The following is a 22,053-nucleotide window of genomic DNA, read 5'->3' on the forward strand; positions in this document are numbered from 1 at the left end:
GCTCCTAATATGGAAACCCCTCCCCTAACAACCTCCCACCTTGTATAAGTACCCAGGGTTTCTAGAAGCATTCCCTAAAGAAGATATCCAAGCTTCTATTCCTCAACTCCTGGACCTGTTTTCTTCCCTTCCCCAACCTGTTCCTAATACAAACAAAAAGTTTTTCCTCTCCCAGTCAAGGTATCTGTGACTAATAACAGTTTATTGTAAGGACCAGACACATGGAAGACAGCAAACCGATCTTTTTAAAAATATTTTTTAGTTGTTGATAGACCTTTATTTATTTATTTTATTTAGTGCTGAGGATTGAACCCAGTGCCTCACACATGCTAGGTAAGTGCTCTACCACTGAGCTACAGCCTCAGCCCAGCAAACTGCTTTTTACCCTATCAAATAATTTGCCTAAATGTTCTTGTCATTTATTGTACCAATCCACCCCTGCTGATACCCGCATGCCTCCCCCAGAAAAAGCACAGACAACCATGGAATAGAGATATCAAAGAATATTTTATTTAAAAGTTTTGTAAACAGAATTATGCTCACAGCTTCAGCAACAGTGAGGGCTCAATTCAACCTCCCGGCTCTGCCTAGTTGCCTGGGTTACTTGTTCAGACAACCCAGTGGCTTGATTTGAAGTTAGACCTGAGTAGGTCCCTTCTGTCTCTCCTGGAAGCCAGTTCCAAGAGAGGTGCATGGTGGGGAACACCATGGGAAAGCCAGGAGGGAAGAGCATACAGGTAGTAAAAAAAAAAAAAAAAAAGAAGAGGAAGAGGTTGGAAGGTGGGAATATTCAATAGCAGCGAGGATTGGAGGTAGACCCGTTGTGGGTACTGAAAAGTATTTGGAAGAAAAAAAAAAAGAATTGTAAAGGAGTAAAATTAAAAAAAAAAGAAAAAAATATGGAAGAGGAAATTGTTTGTGTACTCTTGTCCACAATCCCAGTTTCCTCATTCCTGTCCAAACAATATGCAATGATAACATTTTATGTCTATTAGTGACTACATACTGTTATCATGACTGAGATACTGTGGTTAATATTGACTAATATATTTTGATTAATGATGGCTAATACTAAATCTAAAATATTATGAAAAAAATCAAAGATGGGGAGAAGAGGGGATGAGGCAGAATTGGGCAAGGATATAATGGGATGAGGAGGTCATGGACTTAAGAGTGCTTCGGGTCCAGACGTGGCTGACCCGCATCTGATTGGAGTCTCTGAGACTCTTCAAAGGCCTCCTTCTGCCTCTAAGGAACATTTGTCCCAGGAGCAGTAAGGAGAGAGAGAGCAATGCTACAATCTGGCTATTTCTGGGCACTGAAAGTACAAATTGTCATCAATACCCATAACCAGTTGCTGTCAGATATTCACAGACAATTATCATTGATACCCACAGCCAATCACCATTGACATGGGCAACCAATCTTGATATACTATGGCTACCATCATGCAAAAGTCTCCCATCTAGACTAGGGTCCAGTTGGGCAGAAAGGGATGAGTGAATGTGAAGGGAGATCTAGTTAAGAGGGGGATATAGCACCAATCCAGGAAGAACTACACTCTATCCTTCCTGGTCATTCTGGTATTCAGAGAAGGGCCTAGGGTGGGGCAGGGGAATGTAAGAACTAACTAGCCTTGTCCCTAAGCTCCTTCTTCCCTTGATGAGGATGAGGAGTCTGACCTATAGGTGATATTTATCTGATCCTGACTAGCAGGAATTGTCATGACCTGGGGCTGCTCCTGAAGGATTCTTTGCCAAATCCAAAGCCAGAAATCCTAATCTGTAACCAAAAACTGGCAAGAGGAAGTACAGGAAGGTGGGCTCCACCCTTCTTGACCAGTGGGCCTATTATAGGATCCCACTGGGCCTTAGTTTCTGGCGAGCCAGGGCTACAGCATAATAGCGCTGGAAGCGGACCAGGAGCACAGGCACCAGCAAGACACCAGTGCACATGCCCACGGTGGCTGTGACAGCAGCAGTGAGCTGGCCCATAGCAGAGAGTGGGTAGATGTCTCCATAGCCGACAGTGGTGAGAGTTATGACAGTCCACCAGAGACAGGTAAAGATGTCTCCAAAGTGGAGCTCACTCTGTCCTGGGGTTGACATGCCCAAAAGCTCCCCATAGAGGAAGAGTGAGCCAAAGAATAAGATTTCAGCCACCCAAATCAGGAGAAAGGCACACACCTCTTTCCAGGAGGAATGGAGAGTATGAACCAGGACTCTCAGGGCCAGGGACTTTTCAAGAAAACCCAGGAGACGAACCAGCTTGAGGACATAGAGAGAACGAATGGCCCCAAGGGTGAGGCTAAGGCGAGGCTGCCGTTCAGCCTTGTCACCCACCACTAATTCCACCAGCACAGGGAACAAACAGAAGATGTCAGCCAGGTTGAGGGGGCTACACAGGAAGCGCACCTTATCAGGGCAGGAAATGGCTCGAGCAAAAAGCTCAGTTCCAAACCAAAGGGCACAGAGTAATTCCAGGTAGAGCAGGTGGGGGGCACGGCGATAAACAAGACCATTGTTTTGCTGCTGCTGCTGCTGCTGGTTTCCTCCCACCCCTGCCCCATGTCCCATAGGAGTGAAGTTGGCAGAGAAGTAATCCAGCTGAACCTCTGTCTCCTGGAAGAAGATGACCAGGGCACACACAGCAAAGAGTGTGGAGATCAGGGAAAGGCACTGGGAAAAAAAGATGAATGTCAGAAACCTCATTTACCAGTCATCCCCACCTCTCTACCGACATTTCCACCCTTTTCCCCCTCCATTTTAAGGAAACCCCCTCAAGTTTTCCTGGGGGGGTTATAGATTTGGGCCCATGCCAAGTGCATAGTTATTGTGGCAACTTGGCAGGGCCAGGCCCTTCATAGATAAAAGTGTATAACAAGGTGCTACACATTGTTAATGAGTTACCTTCGCTCCTAGGGAAGACTGGGGTTGATCAAGAAGCACCCAGAGCCATGGCTTCCAAGCATTCCGCAGTCCCTGGCCTTCCATGGGGTTCAGCAGAAGACGTTCATCTAGGTGGGCGTTCTCACAGGCCTCCCAGGAGAGGAAGTCCTGGGTCCGGGTCTCCCTGCCACTTAGCTTGAGCCAGCAGCAAGGTGCCAAAGGCGCTTCCGCCAGGCCCCAATAAGCCAGCTCCTCCTCTAGGACATCCCGACAAACGTCATTGGGGCAGTGCAGCTGCCTAGTACGGTAGTAGCCCAGCACATAGCTAAAGAGCTCAGGATTACGGTCAAAGAAAAACTCTCGGACCGGTGGACCCTGAGCAGCTGGACTGCCAGGCGGGGGTGGCTCGGTCAGCTTGTAGAGGCGGGTGCCTGGGAAGGCCCGCACGGTGCTGATGTAGGTCTCGTGGCGCATGCCCCCCACGTTCAGGATCAGTTTATCATCCAAGCCCTCCATGGCAAACCGTGAGCCTGCTTCTCGGCTGGCTCGGATCCGCTGGCAAGAGGAGGGATGACAGGGGTTAGGACAGGGTCCTCCTGCCTTCCTCTCCCTTCCTTGGCTTGGCCAGGGCAGGGAGGGGGCTGAGGGCCACAAAAGTGATGTGGCAGCCCAGGGACCCACGAGAGGCTGCCCAAGATCCTCCTGGGTCTTCAGGAAACAGGAGGACAGCAAACTCTCAGGTATAGTCACAGTGACTAGCCAGAGTCTCTCCTGGGCCTAGCAGTTCCAGGAGAAAAACCAGCCTAGCCTGGAAACAGATGTCAGTCAGGGGTCTTGGGAGACTCCTGGTGGCTCTGAGAGAACAATTGTGCCACCGTATACAGCAGGGTAAGTCACAGACAGGCAATTGCAGACTAACCGATCAAGATAGGGATAGGGGCCTCTCTTAATCCTCTAATGTCACCTTGAAAATTAGGGAGTGGGTAGGGTGAGATGGGGTTGGTTGGAGAAGTGAATAAAAAGAGAAGCCACAAAGGGAGGCTAAGTACCAGGAATGAGGAATGAAGATGGAGGTGGCAGGGGAAGCTGGAGGGCCTTAGAGATCCCTAGGTCTCCACAGGGAGTAGGAAGTGCCTGACTTGAGGAACTGGCTGGGGGGCCGGCAGACCTGACAGCGATGGTTTTTGACTCCAACTCCCCTGGTGCCCAATGCCGGGCACTCTTCAGCAGCAGCACCAGCAGCCTCCGCAGCAGCAGCAGCAGCCTCTGCAGGTCTCTCTACTGGGCGCCCTAAAATTGCTTTGGGCTTAATGAGTTCCTTGCCTGGGAAGAGAGAGGGAAAAAAACAGAGTGGAGGGGTGGAGGAGAGAGAGAGGGCAAAAGGAGCACAGAAGGGCAAACCAGGAGTTGTCAAAACACCTACTCAGACCAACATTTCAGTGTCCCCGAACCCTGACAGACAGCCTGCCTGTCTCCCATGTTTGTCCCTGAGGGCAAAAAAAGGAGCACAGGAAGACACCCCCAGCCAAGAAACCCCACTCCCTCACCCAGCCAGTCCCTGCTCACTTACTTGGTTGTTTTGCGTGGTCCACGAACACTGGCAGAGAAGGGACCAGCAGCTGGCTGGGCGGTGGGGCTGGAGGCAGTTGGGCGGGTGGTGTGTCCGGCGTTGCCGCCGCCTCTGGAGTTTCTGGCTGCTCCTGCATGGAGAAATCTCAGGCCCTGGGACCAGGGTGTGCTCATAGAAGAGCTGGTGAGAAGTTGGGGCTTTCCAGGAGCCTCTTGTTCCTGCTGTGGCCAGAGGAGCAAGTGCTGAGATTCAACGACGGGACCTAGGGCTATATGTGCCTCCGCCTGCTTGCTTAGGGAGGCCGTCCTGGCCCCCAGCCTGCAGGGAATCAGAAAAGCGACCCTGGCCAACTCTGCTGCTCCTCCTTCCTCCCCGGCTCAGTTCCAGCCCAGAGAAGAGGGAGGGGAGGAGGCAGCTGTAGGAAAAACAGGAAGTTAGGTGGTCAGGCTCCAGCCAAGAGGCCACCTCACAAGCCCAGCTAATATTTAGAACAACATTCTCCCCCGCCCCAACCCCACCTCCACCCAGCCTCGCTGTAATTCCCCACCCTCCCCCCCAGCTCCACTATAGACCCCCATCAGAAACCTGAAAAGGAGGAAAGAGTGTTGGGGGAAGGGGGAGTGAGGCCCAGGGAGGCCAGATGTGCTCCTGGCTGCATCCAGCTGTTTCTGCCCACTCATTTTTCTTCCCTTTGCTCCAGAGGCCCTGGTGCCAAGGTGGGGGTAGGGATGGAAGAAGAGGAAGGTTAGAGGAACAAGAGAGAAGCCTCCTTGTCCCAAACCCCTTTGAGGGGACACAAACCACATCCCCTCCTCTTGCTGTCCTGCCTCACCCCTGCCTCCTGGACCCCTCCCCAGGATTGAGTCAGTTTCATATTTTGCTACAGAGAGTTTGCCAATGGAGCACCCAGATGATTCTAAATTCCAAGATAGCTCCTACCTCCACCCCCTGGCCCAGCCCCCATGCCTCTCCAGAAATTTCCATGAGGAATGAAGATTTCTACCACAAAACAATACCCTCCTCTCTTCTTCCTTTTCAGCCCATTCCCTCAGAGTCAGGCCCCAGATGGACTGAGAGTTTTTAGACATGCAATCAGGCTCTTGTCTCTTCCTTCTTGGTCACTGCCTTGCTGTGGAGCTGGTGGAAGAGTATGGTCCCCTTAGTGGACTTTATGGCTAGAATGGAGAAAGGGGTAGTGGTACCAGGGGCCTCTGAGTTTTGCTGTGACAAGCTTTGGCTCTAGAGTTAAGTTCTTAAGTCAGTTAAGAAAGGCAGACAATAACTTGGGCAATTTGCACTTTCAGAGTGGAGAAGGTAGAGGCAGCAATTTTCTCTGTCACCCCTGTAAGCCCCCTTCTCTTCATACATCCTGCCCATCCTCTTCTCCAGTCCATTTTTGCTTCTTGATTCTCTAAATCTGCCAGCCTCTTTCATGCCTGGTACTTTTGTACACAGTGTCTCTGTCTTCAAGACAGTGTCTCATCTCCTGCAGCTGCTAAAAACTGCATTTTCTTCCATATCCATCTTATTGTCAACTATTTTGGGTAACTTTCCTTGATTCATTGCCTCTAAGACAGGTTCCTGTCTTCTGCATATTCTCTCTCTCTCTCCTAGGAATTGAACCCAGGGGTTCATTACCACTGAGCTACATCCCCAGTTCCTTTTTTTTTTTAATTTTGAGATAAGGTCTTGCTACATTGCTGGCTAGCCTTGAATAGTGATTCTCTGGCCTCAGCCTCCAAAGTGGCTAGGACTACCTGAATTTGCCACTGCTCCTGGCCCTCTGCTTTCTCACAACATGCTTTCTTTTTCTTTTTTTCTTTGAACACTTTTCATACTAGAATATTATTATGTATGTGTACATTATATTAGTTTTCTAACTGTTGCTGTTACAAATTGTCACAAACAGCTGGGTGTGGTGATACATGCTTATAATCCCAGCTACTCATGATGCAGAAGGATCATAAGTTTGAGGCCAGTCCTGGCAATATAGTGACACCCTGTCTCAATAAAAAAGGCTGGGGATATATAGCTCAGTGGTAGAGCACTTGTCTGGCACATGAGAGGTCCTGTATTCAATCCCCCCCAAAACCAACCAACAAACAAACAAAAAATAAGCCACACCATTAGTTGCTGAAAATAACATGAATTTACTCATTTATTTATTTTTTGGGGTCCTTAGACATCTAACACAGGTCTCACTGGACTAAAATCAAGTTGTTGGTAAGGTTATATTCTTTTCTGGAGGCTCTATAGAGGGTCTAGGATAAAAAGCTCTTTCTTGGCCTTTTCCAGCTTCTACAGGCGGCTTGCATCATTTGGCTTGTGGCCCCTTCCCGTATTTTTAAAATTATTTTTTACTTGTAGGTGGACCCAACATCTTTATTTTCTTTTTATGTGGTGCTGAGGATTGAACCCAGTGCCTCACACGTGCCAGGCAAGCACTCTACCTCTGAGCCAGAACCACAGCCCCACATTTCTGTATTTTAAAAGTCAGCAACATAAGGGTAAATCCTTGTTATACCTCTGATTGCCATTCCTGCTGCCTTCTCCCAATTCTTAGGACTCATGATGATATTGAATCTACCTGGATAATTAAGGATCATTTTGTATTTTATGGTCATCTGATTAGCAGCCTTAATTCCATCTGAAATGTTTATTTCACTTTTCCATGGAATATAGTATACCCATAACTCATGGAGCTTAAGAATGTGACCATCTTTGTGGGAGAATTATTCTGTATAGTACACCCATCTTAACTGTGAGTTCCCAAAGGGTGGAACAAAGTACAACCTCCCTCACTACATTCCTTCCTCCAGCAGTGTGCTTGACATTAAGTGGGCACTCATCAGCTATTGAAGAAACATATTCTAATCTTTCATGGTTTCAGAACTCCTGAACTTCTCAGAACACAGACTTCTTCTTTCCTTAAGTCTAACATAAATCCTACCTAGTTTATTATCCTAATAGCATAGATACTAGCTCCTGTGATACCTCAGGCCTTTCGCTATTTGTCCCTGGTTGATAAGGTCTAACTGGGAAACAAACTAGAGATGGAGTCCTGCAAATGTAGTCACTGAATGGGAAGTTTGCCAGGTCTCCTAGGATGGCTTTCCCTTCCTTAAAACAGGGCCTCTTCCTGTTCCTTATAGGTCAGGTCTTCTAACCATCTGAGTTTCAGAAGAAGAGTAGGAGAGTGGAATACGTGCTACAGGAAGAGTACTTTCCCTCATGGTACCCTTCCAGGCTCTCACTTCTTTTGATGTGTGCCATGTTTCCAATCAGGCTTGCCTGCCCCATTCAGTTTAATTTTTTTTGTACCTTTGTGTATGCATGAGGGAATAGGTCTTGCCTTCCCTAAGGCCTGAAACTGTGCACATCTTGGAAGCCTGTCCTTTACACTCTGAAAATAGCTAGGCATGTGAAAAGGGCTCCATAAACTCAGAATCTGGCCCCAAACCATTTTTGCAAACTCTTCTTCCATTCCATCCATGCACCTCAGACTAGTCCCTATTTTCCCAAAACAACATAAATATACCTATCTCCCATCTTCCAGAATATCTGCCTTTCCCTCTCCCTCCTTATCTTCCTCTGTCTAACCCCTCCCTCATAGACATCTGTTCATCTTTTAAAACTCAAGTTAAAATGGTTCCTTCTCTGTGAAATCTTCCTTATCTGGTCAGAATTTATCCCTCCTTCCTCCCCACATCCAGCAGTTTGTGTTTCTCTTTAGTAGAGGCTCCATTCTCTCTTGTGTGCTGGTTGTTTGTTTACTTATCTACTTCCCCACTGGCTGGTAAACACTTTGGGGGTTTATTCGCCTTAGTGTCCCACCCAACATCCACTCCACTCCCACCTATACCCCAACTTCACTTCCATCACACAGTGCCTGGCACCAAGTTCGTGGTCAGTTAGTGTTTACTCAGCAAATGAATGGCACCCTCATCTTTTTCTTGGCACCATGGGAGGCTCAGGAGAAATCCAGGTTCGTGTGTTGCCAAGCCCTCCTGCTTCCCTGATGCCCCTCCTCATCTTAGCTCTACACATACCCTGGCCTTTGTGCTTTATTCTGTACTCACCCTGTGTGGCCCCAAGGCACAAAATTGCATAATTCAATGACTACTGGGAGTATACTCACATACTTGCAGAATTATGAAGCTGGAAGGGACTTGAGTGACCCTCATCTGCCTCCTATTTCACAAAATGAGAAACCGAGGCTCATAAAAGGTACAGGATTTGCCCAAACACCCTCATCCAATTGTTAACCAAGTCAGAACCAGATCCCTGAAAAGTTTGCATGTTTTTAAATTGAATTTGCTTTGCACACAGCCATTAACTGTACATAGAAAAGCGGGTAAATGGTGCCACACAGTGGCTAAGAGGCTTAGTTTCACCTAATAGTCCTATTCCTCGAAAGTGGAATTCCCAGCCACACCCTGCTCTCCCTTTTCCCCTGAAGGATGAGGGGACATGGGAGTTACCTTCTGGGATAACCCACCGGATATGCACATGGTTCCAGTTTCTGCAGGAAAGAAACAGGATCCACTCATGATCACTATGTCTTTACCAATAAGGGTTGGGAGTAGGATAGCACTCAGCTTAGAAGTCAGAGAGTTGGGCTTCCTTTTTTTTCTGTTTTCTTTTTTTCATACTGGGATTGAACCCAGGGGCATTTTACCACTGAGATATATCTCAGCCATTTTTATTTTTTTTTATTTTGAGATGGGGCTCACTAAGCTGCTGAGGCTGGCATTGAACTTGTGATCCTCCTGCCTCAGCCTCCCAAGTTGCTGGGATTACAGATATGTGCCACTCCATAAAAGGGACTTGGAAGAGGGGACCTAGACCTTTCTTCCCTGAACCAGCTTAGAAATCTGTCCTTTGAGTCTTTAATGTTAGGTTGGCTGCTATTTTGAATATTTCCTTGCCACATCCAGGCTGCTAAGAAGTGCCTTCACATTCTGGCATAGGCTTTTCTCCCCAGAATATGCAGATCCAAAGACCAAAGGATCAGGGATAGAGAGGTGGACTACCTCAGGTTCTTATAATGGGAATATTAACATGCTAGTTTGGAGATTCAGAAGCTGAGTATTTTCCTCTTTGCACAGAGAACTGCACTCTAGTTGACCCTCAAGCCTTCCTGGTCCAGATCCTAGCAGGATCTTCTATATTGTACATCAGAGGAAAGAGAGGTTTAGTCTCAGGCAGAAGAGGGAAAGGAGGACAGGTTTTGTCATCTGCCAAGATCTGACAGCATGCTTCATCTGGGAATGGAGATTCTTGGAAGTTTAGGAGAAAACAAGAAGCTCCCTAGGGCCAAATGTAGGCCAGGGCCACCTGCTTGGCCCCTCGAATGAGCCGTTGTACTTGACCCACAGTTGGTCTGTGGCTGAATGCCTGGATGGAAGGAAAGAGGGGGGAGGAGTTGGGCTGCCAGGAAAATGAGGCCTGGCCCTAGCCAGGTTCCGGAATGAAATTGGGGGCAGATGACTGAAAATCAGGCAGAGGCCCAACAACAAATCAGGCAAGAGTCCTGGGGTAAATGAATCTTTCTTCATTCCTCTCCCATCTGGGTTGTGAGTTCCAGGAATCTGTCCAAAGGATGGGGCCTTGAGTGAGCTGGTTGCTGGCAGGCTGGAGAGGGAGGGGTACTTAGAAAGCCGGGTGAGGGGGAGCAAAAGATGATTGTGGATGGAAAATAGAAAGCATCGGTGGGGGGGGGGGCAGTAAAAGAGGTTTAGGCAGGGGGCCGAAGAATATTTTGTGGGCTTGGGTAGAATTTATGCAGCCAACTGATGTTTAAGTGAAATGATCTTGAAAATCAATTTCCTGGTTGGCTAGGAACTCCTAGGAATAAAGTAAGACACCCTTCCCCACCCCAAGGACTCAGACCACAAGTTCCTCTTTCATCCATTTTCCTCCATAGGCCCAGAGCACATGATGCCATTGAGGATGCTGGTTCTGGAGGTGAAATGGTTCTACCTCTTATCATCTAAGCCATTTATATACACAGAGATTCCATATAGTACATCAATCAGCTACTTTCAACGTCTAACACTCAATTAGAACACAGGGGCAATCTGGCCATGACAGGTTTCCACCTGGATGGCCATCTAACTGGTACTTCATAGCTCTGTGAGGTTGGTAGGACATTTTACAAATGAAGAAAATGAGGCTCAGAGAGATGAAGTTAATTAACTCAGAATCTCAGTGCTAGAGGGATCACAGATCATTGTAGTCAACAATGTTCAACTCCCTACTCCTTCCACTCCATAGTTCCCATTTTCAGTGAGGGGTAGCAGTATATAAATTCCTGCCACAACCTGGAAATCACCAAAAATTTCAAAGCCTATTAGGTATGGGGCATTAACTAGAGACATAGAGTTTAGGCTGAGTTTAGAGAAGAGCTGACATTTGGGGTATTTACTATTCCCCAATTTGGGGTTCTTACATAGTTCTCTCTTATTTGTATCAGACATTTTTTATATTATAACAAAATCAAGAATCAAGCGGAAGAGAGAAAACGCTTTTGAGCATAGGGAATAAATAACACACCATGGAAAGTTAAAAATAAATCTTTATTATAAAAGCATAAGGGCCAAGGTGAGGATCAGGGAGATGGGTAGAGCTGAGGTGGGAGGGAAAGGGAAGCCTAGCCAACTTAATGGAACCCAGAAGACTTAAAGAATATCCAGCTAGGCTGGACTTAGGATTTGGGGTGCTGGTAACAGGCAGCAGCACTGGGGTCTTATCCCAATTTTGAGTACTGCTCCATTAGGGTAGCTTTGTTCAGACTATCCATGTTAGTGGTTCCCACATTGCAGATAAACTTGTCATTCTTTGCCAGAATGGTAAAAACTGAAATAAAAGAGAGGAATCCAGATCCCTTCCAGCTTGAGCAGCACTTTTGGAGTTGGGGGCAGGGAAAGAGGATCGTCCAGAACCAGAGAACTTAGCCCTAGAAATAATTTTGTCAGTGTTGTTATTATATAAGTAAAAGCTGCTATACATAAGACTACTTGTAGGAAAACTGGAGCCCAGGGAGAAGTTAGTGTCTACATGACATTAAAACTAAGCAGATCATTTGGTCAGTTTTGGTCAACTTGATTCACCTGATTACTTCAGTGGAAAACAATCAGGCAAGCTTCTTGGCATAAAACTGACAAAATAAACAGTTCCTCCAACTAAAGGTTTTGCTTTTCCACTCCTGACTTTTGATTCATGGAGACAATAAGTCTGGACTTCATTTGATTTTCTGGTATTCTCATCTCACCTGATGCTCAGCAGAAAGGACAGAGGCACTCCTGTGCCACAATCTCCATTGTTCCCTCTGCCCATCTGCCTTTGACAGGCCTGGATCCCATCTCTGAGAAGCAAGAACAGGATCCTATGGGATCTCAATCTTTCTTTGTCTCTCTTTCTCTCACTCTCCCTCTCTCTTGTTTTTGCTTTCTTCCTCTCTTTCTCCCCTTTCCCTCCTTACTATGCCCATGGAAATATGAAGGGTTCTGACTCCTAATCTAGGACTCAACTCTCTATACACTGCTGCCCCTCTGCTAGCAGGGGCTCCATCTCATCCAGCCTATATACTCACCATCTACTCACTGTCTTTGTCAGTAACCCTCTGTCTCTGGGGAGACCCAGGAAAGCATAGGAATGGAAATTATTTCCTTTCCTTCTCTTAATCTAGGGAAAATTTTGATGGGGTAAAGGAGAGAGCTATTTTCATGCTGAGGGAAGCAGTTCTCCTGTTTCTTGTCCTGGCCCCCTCTTAGAGGACACCCTCTGGTAAGGAGGCCTCAGTCTATTTCAAAGCAAAGGAGGTCAAGGGATTTTATAAGGAGCAAGGACAGGGAACAGAAAGGAAGGTAAAGAAAAGGTAAGGTGTAGGGTCTTTTTCAACTGAGGTTGGCAAGATCTCCAAATCCTTACTGACCCTTCAACTGCGTTCTAAAGATCCTGGGAACAATACATCACTCTAAAACATCTGCATCCTCTCTACCTTGCTTCATTTTCCCCCAGGAGTTAGAGAGACATCTTTTGTAGAGCCAATTTAATTGAATACATTTGTGAGTATTCATTTCAGATGTTTGTGGCCAAAGAGTGATAGGCAGGAAGCTAAACAATACAAGAATGGTGGGGAGGATTGTTGGGGAAGGAGAGTAGTGAGTAACAGTAAAGGGACCAAAGAAGTTAAGGGGAAACAAAGGGGAGAAGGTTGTGCACAGGGAGCTTTAAAAAAGGCATAGGGCTGAATATCTGCTAGAGAATCACTCCCTGTCCCACTTGTACCCCATGTAGTGCTGCTATCTAGTCTAATTGGAGGATGGCACCTCAACAACTGGGCAGATAGGGCCTGCCTCCTCAGTGAGTAGTGGGCCAAAATGTGATTCCCCCTTCCCAGCTTCCATGAAAACACTCCACCAAGAGAATACCTAATAAATATGGCCCTGCTAAAGTATACATTAGTGAGATAAACTCACAGCTTGAAGAGGGATCTCAGGACCCATCTAGGTCACTGCTCCTTCTCTACCACCACTGCCTTGGAGGTGAAGAAACTGAAAGGGAAGTTACTCCAGCAAGTTGGCCACACCTATATGCCTCTAGCTTAAGGGAAGATGAGAAAAATAAGGGTACCAAAGTCTTCTGTAACCATGAATGCTTAACACAAAAGAATACTTCCCAGTGTTACATTTTTGGAATCCTGGTAGTCTAGTGGGGGACATCTAGGAGTTGTTCCTGCACCCACATCAAAAGATGATGAAGAGGTAGTTTTAGGGTACAGAATTCTGATTTTGGATCCTGAAAAGCAAGTTAAGACGCCGTACACCCTTAGTCTCTTTGTCTCCATTCCATCAATCCAGATCACCCAACATTCAGTCCTTACCTTCACACAAGAGGGCTGCACTTTTCTTCCAGAGCCCTGGAAATAACAGGCAACAAGTTGACAATGTGTCCTAAAAGAAGCAAAAGCCAGGGAAGGAAAGGGTTAAGAGAAGATCTTGGCTAGTCATTTTCCTTCAAGCCAGAGGCTCACAGATGTTGCTTGAGCAACCAGAGCCAGCCTCAAAACCCCAAAAGAATGCAGAAACAATTTGAGAAGGGGCTTAGGGTCAGAACTAAGGATTTCCCTAAAGAGGCAATGTGTTGTAAGAAGGGTTGTATGGAATATTTCAAAAATCAACTGTGCTGTCAGCTCAAGACCAGAACAGTCATTTGTATATAGTTCTGCAAACATAATCACTGTCCAGATACATTGTTCAGGGCTCTGAACAGCCTACTTTCTCAAGGAAATTAGCCCGTGTCATCGAGCTTATTTTGCATGAAGTCACGCTTATATGAATCTTTCAAAGATCATGCATGGCCTTTCAACTGCCCTGGGAGGTGAGCAGGGCAAGTTACAAGATATTCATTTTATAGCTGGAGGAAACTGAAGCCAGAGGGGTAAAGAGATTTGCTTAAGGTGACAGAACAGGGAAGGATCAAACCTAAGTTTTTCAAACTCTCTAGCTAGAGTTATATTCCCATATTTTCACTTCTAGGGTAGAGGCCGAGGAGAGTGAGACTATTAAAGGTTGCTTCTAACCCAGAGTATAGGAAGGATGGCTGTGGTTGTCAGGACCTGAAAGGTGATATTGATGTAAAGGAGAAAGCTATGGGGTCTATATATTGACATGTAGGACTTCCTGAAGCTCTACGTAAATCAGCTGCTACCAGTAGTTACATCTGCTTTACAATAATGTGTTCTCCATTTACGTGAAGGAGGCAAGGATAGACTTATGACCAGGGCTAACATTCAGTTACCTTTGGGCCAACCCAGGTCCTAGCTGCCATGCCATGGGTCTCTGGCATAGGTCTCAGAGAGCCCAGAGAGGCATAAGTGAATCCAAAGCCCAGGCCCTTGGCTAAAACCTTGTCCAGTTTCAACCATTAAATGTTCCTTACAAAGTACTTCCAGACATTTTACAGAGCCTGCAGGACTTCATCCCAGTCTGTCCGGAAAAAGATCCTCTGGAGTTCTGACAATGGCAGGAAATTGGCATGGTAGTAGAAGGTGATTTTGACAGTCTATGGAACAAGGAAAGGGGGCTGACATGAGGGACCCAGGCAGCTGCTCTGGCTCTAGTTCTGAGCTATGAACTCCCCCAGCAATTCCTCTCTCCTAGACACATACTGTTCTCGACTCCCATTTTCTAGAAGGGGGGAAGATGGGCCTCTGGCCCAGGCCTAGCCAGAGGAAGTAGGAAGGGGAGAGTAAAAAGGATAGATGAAACAGGAAACTTTTGGGTCCTGGAGGAGATAGATAACAAGGCAGTTTTGTGGGTTTCAACCAACTAAGGATTTTATTGAGGAATTTATTTAATAAGCTTAGCCCCAAGAGGAAAGGTTGGCTCTGACTTTCCTGGAAAAACAAGCATCAAGTTACCACAGGGAATAGATGATCCAGTGACTTTAGATGACAATTTGGAGCTTGCTGCTAATAGACACTGTGAGTACTGTGAGAAGGAGGAGGCAGGGAAAAGGCAGCATTTTCTTATTCTAGTCCATGAGCGGGAAGAAAGAACAAGGAAATGAACTTACAGCAAACCTGATCATGGAGTAAGATAACATTCTCTTGTCCTCTAGACTTCCCACCAAATTTCCAAATATAATGACAGTTCAGCCTCCCCCTTATGGAGGATGAAGGATGTGTTTCTAGGAGCTTCATGATCCTCAGCTCCAGGCCAGATATACTAGCCTAATTTTCATAGTACTCAACTTCTGTTCCCAAGTCCAGAGGAACAGGATACACACTTGGACTCACAACTCTGAATAACTTACCAACACTCTTCAGGCCCACAAACACATTGAATCACTCTAGTTTACCATAATATACTATTACATACTCACATTCAACCTGTTCTTGGGTCAGAAACATGCACCTTCCCCAGATATACGTGTACACACACACACACACACATACATGTATACAATAAAAAATATCTACAACTTCTGGTTCGTGGATTGGCCACCTCTGAACATATAGACAAACCCTACATTATGTATGTACCCACTCAACTGAAACTATACCTACACATCCAGCCACACTCACAATATTCACACTCATTCTCTTTGGGCTAAATATGTCTACATTCCATCACACTCATACCTCCTTTGTATACACACAGCCATATCCCTGTGCACATCCATACAATGATATATAGAAACAAAACCACAGTCACATATACTCTTACCCTCTGTGCTTACCTACACATTTCAGAACCACCTTTACATGTACCCAGAATATTGCTTTCTGTTCCTGTTTTTCTTTTTGTTTTACTTTTTATCTCCCAAGACGCATGACCTCAGCTTAGAATGAGAACAAGGTAGTGCTGTGTGAGAGTGTACAAGTGGACAGTGAAAGTCTTCTATGAATATAAGGCCTGGAAACAAGGAAAGAACACTAGTTTTGGAGTCAGGAGGCAGGTTTAAGTCCAGACTCTGCCAACTGGTCCCTCAGATCTCATCAAAACACTTTCCCTCTCTGGGGGCCTAACCCTAACCTTTAGAAGACACCTCTTCCTCCATTCCTTAACATTCCTGTGATGACCACTAACCTGCTGGTCTTTCATCCTACTTGTCACACAATTCTGAGAAATCAATGAAATCCTGCAATGGGAGGCAGCTATCCAGCATGTTGACCACAAAGATGCAACTGATCCGGGTGATCAAAGTGAACACATTGCAAGCATACACAGCCTTTATGGCTTCTTAGTACCCCAGGCCAAAGAGTACCTCAAACATGGTATTTGTCTCCTGAAAGAGACAGATAGACAAAAGGATGTGGCTGTCTCATGACCATGGTCGGGAGTGAGGGTCTCCTGAGCTGGAAGCAGAAGGGTAGGTAATATCTCCACGGGCTATGTGACAATGCAGCAAGATACCTAACTTCTCTCGTTCTATATACCCAGGGAGAGTGAATACTGCCTACTCTGTTCTAGCTCTCCAGGTTCTATGCAGAGTAAGGAGATAACTGTGAAGAGCTTGGGGGTTCATTTAAGGGAATATTTGACTGGTATAAAAGGAATTGGTCCAGATACAGAATCTTCTTTCTACCAGATGCTCCCTGGCTTCTGTCAGAAATTATGTATCCTTTTTACTGGCCCAAATTTCATCCCCCGCTAGTTAACTCTTATTGTTCAAGCCCCTCATTAGCTTGGGAAAGAAGCATTGGTAGCAACTCAAATCCAGAGACTCTGAGTAGGGACTGTTGGCCAGATCTTCTCTAGGGATGACCTCTTTTCCAATTTTTCCAGCAGTAGCTTGGGCACCTTGGAGCAGATACAGGAGTTGGCACTTATTGTCTTTCAGAGCTATATCCATAATCATCCTGGGGGCCAGCAGCACCATTTAATTAAATTAGGTCAGGTCTTTTTTTACTCCCTCACAGTACTAGAGATTGAACTCAAGGTACTCTATCATTGAACTACTTCCCCAGCAATTTTTTTTAAACAGGGTCTCACTAAGTTATGGAGGCCAGCTTTGAAGTTGTAATCCTCCTGCCTCATCTTCCTGAGTTATTAGGATTATAGGCATGTGCTACCATACCTGGTACAAGCTAGGTCTAATGAATGCCCAGGCTGCAGAGAACTTATTCATTTTTTTCATCCATTCTACAAACATTTCCAAAGCCCCTTTACTCTGGGCTAGACACTGTGTTCAGCATTAGGAGCATAGTGGAGATTAAGACTCAATCTCTAAGATAAAAGCACTGAGTAACACATGAACAAATAATCATAGTATACTCTATATCATTGTCATGAGTCCTTTTGGGAATGTGGCAGTGTTTATACTTATAATCATGTACAGAACATACATGCATAAATGTGTGCTGTTATAGGGATGCATAGCATGATAGTGGAGATCAAAAGAGGGGTAGTTGACCAGGTCACAGAGACAAGGGGGCACTTGAACTGGATCTTTTTTTTTTTTTTTTAAAGAGAGAGTGAGAGAGATAGAGGGAGAGAGAGAGAGAATTTTTTAATATTTATTTTTTTAGTATTTGGTGGACACAACATCTTTGTTTGTATGTGGTGCTGAGGATCGAACCCGGGCCGCACGCATGCCAGGCGAGCGCGCTACCGCTTGAGCCACATCCCCAGCCCCTTGAACTGGATCTTGAATGACGAGGAGTATTCTAGGTAAAGAGGATAAAGAACAGTCCCAGTGGAGGAAATGCCATGGGCAAAAGCAGGTATAGATAAAGCCGAGTGTGGTGGTACGCACCTATAACCTCAGATACTCATAATTTTAGCTACTCTGGCGGCTGAGGCAGGAGTATTTCAAGTTTGAGGCCAACCTAGGTAACTTAGTGAGACCCTGTTTCAAAACAAATTAAAAGGGTTGGGGATATAGCTCAAGAGCTTAGTGGTAGAATACCTCTGGATTCAATTTCCAGCTGAAAAAAAAGCAGGCACAGATGCATAAAAGGACAGCATGTTTTCCATAAAAATGAAAGGATCTATGAATTAAAACATGAGGGGGACTGGGGATATAGTTCAGTGTTGGAGCACTACCCCTAGCATGCATAAGGCCCTGGGTTTTCTCCACAGCACCTCCCCAAAAAAAGAGGGGGAGTGGAGAGGCAGAAAGTAGGGGAAAATTTAAAAATTGGTAGAGGCTTTGATTTTGAAGGGCCTTGAATGCCATGCTGAATTTGATTTTCCCCTCAATAATAGCAAAACAACAAACAAACAACAAAAACAAATAATAAAACAAACAAAAAAACAAAGAAAAGAATTGTTATGCAAAGGGATTCAGCAGGATGGATTTTATTTTATTTTTGGTGCTGGGGATGACTAAACCCAGGACTTTGCATATGCAATGTGACTGAGCAACATCTTCAGCCCAGGACTGAATTCTTAAGCCTTCCTTAGAGCAATGCATTTACTACAGTTCATTTCAAAAATCTCTACAGGTAATTTTGAAATAATGTTTACAAGTTCAGTTTTTTTAGTGAATAAAGTAGAGAAAATAGATAAGTTCAGAATATATCATACATGGTGAGTGTAAGTATCGGTTTCATAAAACTTAAGATGTGTCTGTGTGTGTGTGATATCTAGAAAGTGAATGAAGGAAAGAGAGGGGTAGGGGGAAAGGAGAGGTAAAATACAGTTTTTACTGTGGGTCTCTGGCAAACACTTGGAAATCCAAAGCCCTCTTATCCTAGGTTCTAACATACGAGGAATTCCAGCCTCAATCCTGAGGAGACTTTATCAATAATCTTCAACCATATCTGACTCAATTCCCTTCTGGAAGCCTATACCCCACAGGCTATGACCATTCAGGTCTCAAACCTACTACCTGGTGATGGTGGCAGAAAACTCCATAACCATAAGAACAGTTCTTGTACATGGTACTCCACCAGGTGAGAGGTGGGCTTCAGCATAGTCTCCTTTACTTTAGTAAAACAGACAGGGAAAGATGCTGGTAAGCATGCTTGACAGTGTCAGCCATCTGGAAGTAGAAGCGCTAGGCATGGGCTGGGTTTGAGGAAGAGGATCATCACTATCCATCCTTCAGCTTTGTAGGCCTGAGCAAAGCCACATGAATTGGGTTTCTAAAAACGTTTCCTGAGATAAAGCCAGGTATTTTATTTTCTACCAGAAGATTCTTTTAGAACAAGTTCTAGTATGAACTGAAATTGGTGGAATTATATGCTTTTTGTCAAAATCAACTTTTATTTTGTTAATTCCTTTGTGGTACTGAAGATATAACCCAGGGTGCTCTGCACTGAGCTACCCCTCCAGCCCTTTTTAATTTTAATTTTGAGATAGGGTGTAACTAAGTTGCTGAAACTGGTATCAAAGTTGTGATCCTCCTTCTTCAGCTTTCCGAGAAGCTGGGATTACAGGTGTGTGCCACTGCACCCAGATAATGGATAGGTTTCTTAAAGAGACCTTATGTCTTAGAAATACTGAAATGTACATGAATAAAATGATATATCTTTGATAATTGAGTTGGAGGGTAAAGGAGAAACTATTAATCATTAATCTGTCACTCACAGAAGGTGGGTGATAGATACATGGGTGGGTGATCCATTACTCTCTACCTTTGTATACATTTAAAATTAATCTACCTTTGCATACATTTAAAATTTTCCATAATAAAAAAGTTTATCTGGGCATAGTGATGTTACCTGTAGTCTAGCTACTTTGGAGTCTGTGGTGGGAGCATTACTTGAGCTCAAGAATTTAAGACCAGCCTGAGCAGCATAGCAAAACCCTCTTTCAAACAAAAGTTTAAAATAAAGAAAATAAACAGTGGTTTTTGTGCTGGGTGTGTGGCTCTTTGATATAGCATTTGCATAGCACGTGGGAGGCCCTGGTTTGATTCCCAGCAAAGAGTTATGGGGAGACTTTAAAAAAAAAAATATTTTGGTCCTGGGGCTGGGGTTATAGCTCAGGAGTGGAGTGCTTGCCTAGCATGTTCAAGGCCCTGGGTTTGATCTCAGTACCACATAAAAAATAAATAAATAAAATAATGGTATTGTGTCCAACTACAACTAAAAATAAATATTTTTTTTTTAAAAATTTGGTCCTGAGGATTAAACTCAGCGGTGCTTAATCAATGAGATACATCCTCAGCCCCTTTTGTTTTATTTTGAGACAGAGTCACTAAGTTGCTGGGGGGCCTTACTGAGTTGTCAAGGTTGGCCTCAAACTTGCAATCCTCCTCTCTCAGCCTCTAGAGTTGCTGGGACTACAGGCATGTACCACTGTGCCTAGTGAGGGCTTTGATAGGAAAGTATAATGAGTAGTCAGAAAAAATTTGGCAGGCATAACCCAGGGTCACCCTGTTCTTTGAACCAGTACTTTCTAACAAAAAGCACTGTACTGGCTTGGATAGTATCTCCTATCACCCCTAAATCAAGTCCTTTATGGAACTTTAGAAGGTAACCTTAGTTAGAAATAAGATTGTTGTGGATTAGTTAGTCTAAGATAAGGTTATACTGGAGTAAAGTGGGCCTTTAATCCAATATGACTGGTGTCCTTATAGGAAAAGGAAAGACACCCAGACACCCAGAAAGAACACATGTGAACACAGAGTTCGAGACTGGAGTTAGGCTGCCACTAACCAAGGAATGCCAAGAATTGCCAGAAACCATCAAAAGCTAGGAGAGGGGCATGGAACAGATTCTCCCTCTGAGGCTCCAGAAAGAAACCCCATACCTTGATTTCAGACTTCAGATCTAGAACAGTGAGAGAATACATTTCTGTTGTTTTTAAACCACCTGGTTTGTGGTACCTTGTAAAAACAGCCTTAGAAAATTAATAAAGGCAACACTGGCTGTATATACTCCCTTAATGGCACTGCACCTTGACTATAGACCAAGAGCCTGAGGCTTTGAACAGAACCCTCTCCCCAGAGAATACAATAGGACCAGTGCCACAGGAGGCTATGGCATAGGCTAAACATGGAATGGCCCATCTTCTTGGGGGTAGTGCTTTTACTCAATAGATAAACAATTTAAATTTCTTTTTTTTATATTAAAGGAAACACAAATATAATATGAGCCATAATGAAAAACTGGTATGACTAAGGTAAAACATAAGGCTTCAAAAAAGATATGTCACATCTGTGCTTGGATGCATGGGCACTATAGTACTGTTTGTAAAAGCAAATTTTTGAAAAGAAAAATCCCTAAAAATTAATCATTTAGGGACTGGTTAATTAAATTAAGGTATAAATTCTACCTCCATCTACAAGCTTTATAAAAAGAATAAAGTAAACATATTTATACTGATTTGGAAAGCCATCTCTTATGGTTTGGATCTGACACTGTAGCTAGCACCAAATCTTCTCCCCTGATCCTCAGGAACTCAAGGGCACTTGCCATTTCTCTGAAATGTCCTTTTGTGCAAGTGTTTGAAAACACTAGCCTGAAGAAAACATATCCAGGGGTGTTAAGCTTGAAAGGTTAAGTATAAATCAAGGGAATTTCAGATATACTTAAGTGTTTAAAAAAAACAAAAAATAAACTTTAAGCATAAGAAGAAAATTGGGCAAAACTTGCCTAATTTGTGTGAGTGAAGAAACTCTAAACATGATACAAAATACAAAAACTATAATGCAAAATGTTGATACATTTTACACACACACACACACACACATATGCACACATAAAATGCAAGCAATAGAGTAGGAACATATACTTATTTATTTATTTTTTGGTACCAAGAATAGAACCCAGGGGTGCTTTACCACTGAGCCACATCCCCACTCCTTTTTATGTTTTATTTTGAGACAGGGTCTCACTAAGTTACTGAGGCTGGTTTGAACTTATGATCCTCCTGCCTCAGACTCCGAAGCCACTGGGATTACAGGCATGTGCCACTATGTTTGGCTAGGAACATATATTTAAAATACCTGAAACTTTCCTCAATAACAAAGATATCATATAAATTGATAAAATTAAGGTGAATAATAATACAAAGAGAAAAGGGGCATGATCAGGGAATGCACAGAAAAAGAACAATCAACCAGGCTTGGTGGGGCATACCTATAATCCCAGTGACTAGGGAGGCTGAGGCAGGAGGATCATAAGTGCAAAGC

At 44.5% G+C, this 22,053-nt stretch overlaps 1 protein-coding gene across 2 annotated transcripts in view; it reads right to left on the bottom strand.

Moving 5' to 3' along the window:
- Positions 1-488: 488 nt before the first annotated feature.
- LOC114093087 (voltage-gated potassium channel KCNC1-like) overlaps positions 489-22,053 on the bottom strand; it is a 38,443-nt gene continuing 16,878 nt past the window's right edge. Inside the window, exons 2-6 of one of the 2 annotated variants that reach the window (XM_027935781.3) lie at positions 13,346-13,415; positions 4,459-4,679; positions 4,057-4,211; positions 2,910-3,443; positions 489-2,678 (exon numbers count right to left, since the gene is read on the bottom strand). In XM_027935781.3, the coding sequence (XP_027791582.2) occupies positions 1,851-2,678; positions 2,910-3,443; positions 4,057-4,211; positions 4,459-4,594 (1,653 nt within the window). In that variant the 5' untranslated portion in view covers positions 4,595-4,679; positions 13,346-13,415 and the 3' untranslated portion in view covers positions 489-1,850. Of the gene's footprint in view, positions 2,679-2,909; positions 3,444-4,056; positions 4,212-4,458; positions 4,916-13,345; positions 13,416-22,053 lie in introns of those variants that run through there. The other variant, XM_027935780.2, reaches the window with a different exon arrangement.

This window comes from Marmota flaviventris, chromosome X (genome assembly GCF_047511675.1).
Source record: "Marmota flaviventris isolate mMarFla1 chromosome X, mMarFla1.hap1, whole genome shotgun sequence".
NCBI classification, from domain to species: domain Eukaryota; kingdom Metazoa; phylum Chordata; class Mammalia; order Rodentia; family Sciuridae; genus Marmota; species Marmota flaviventris.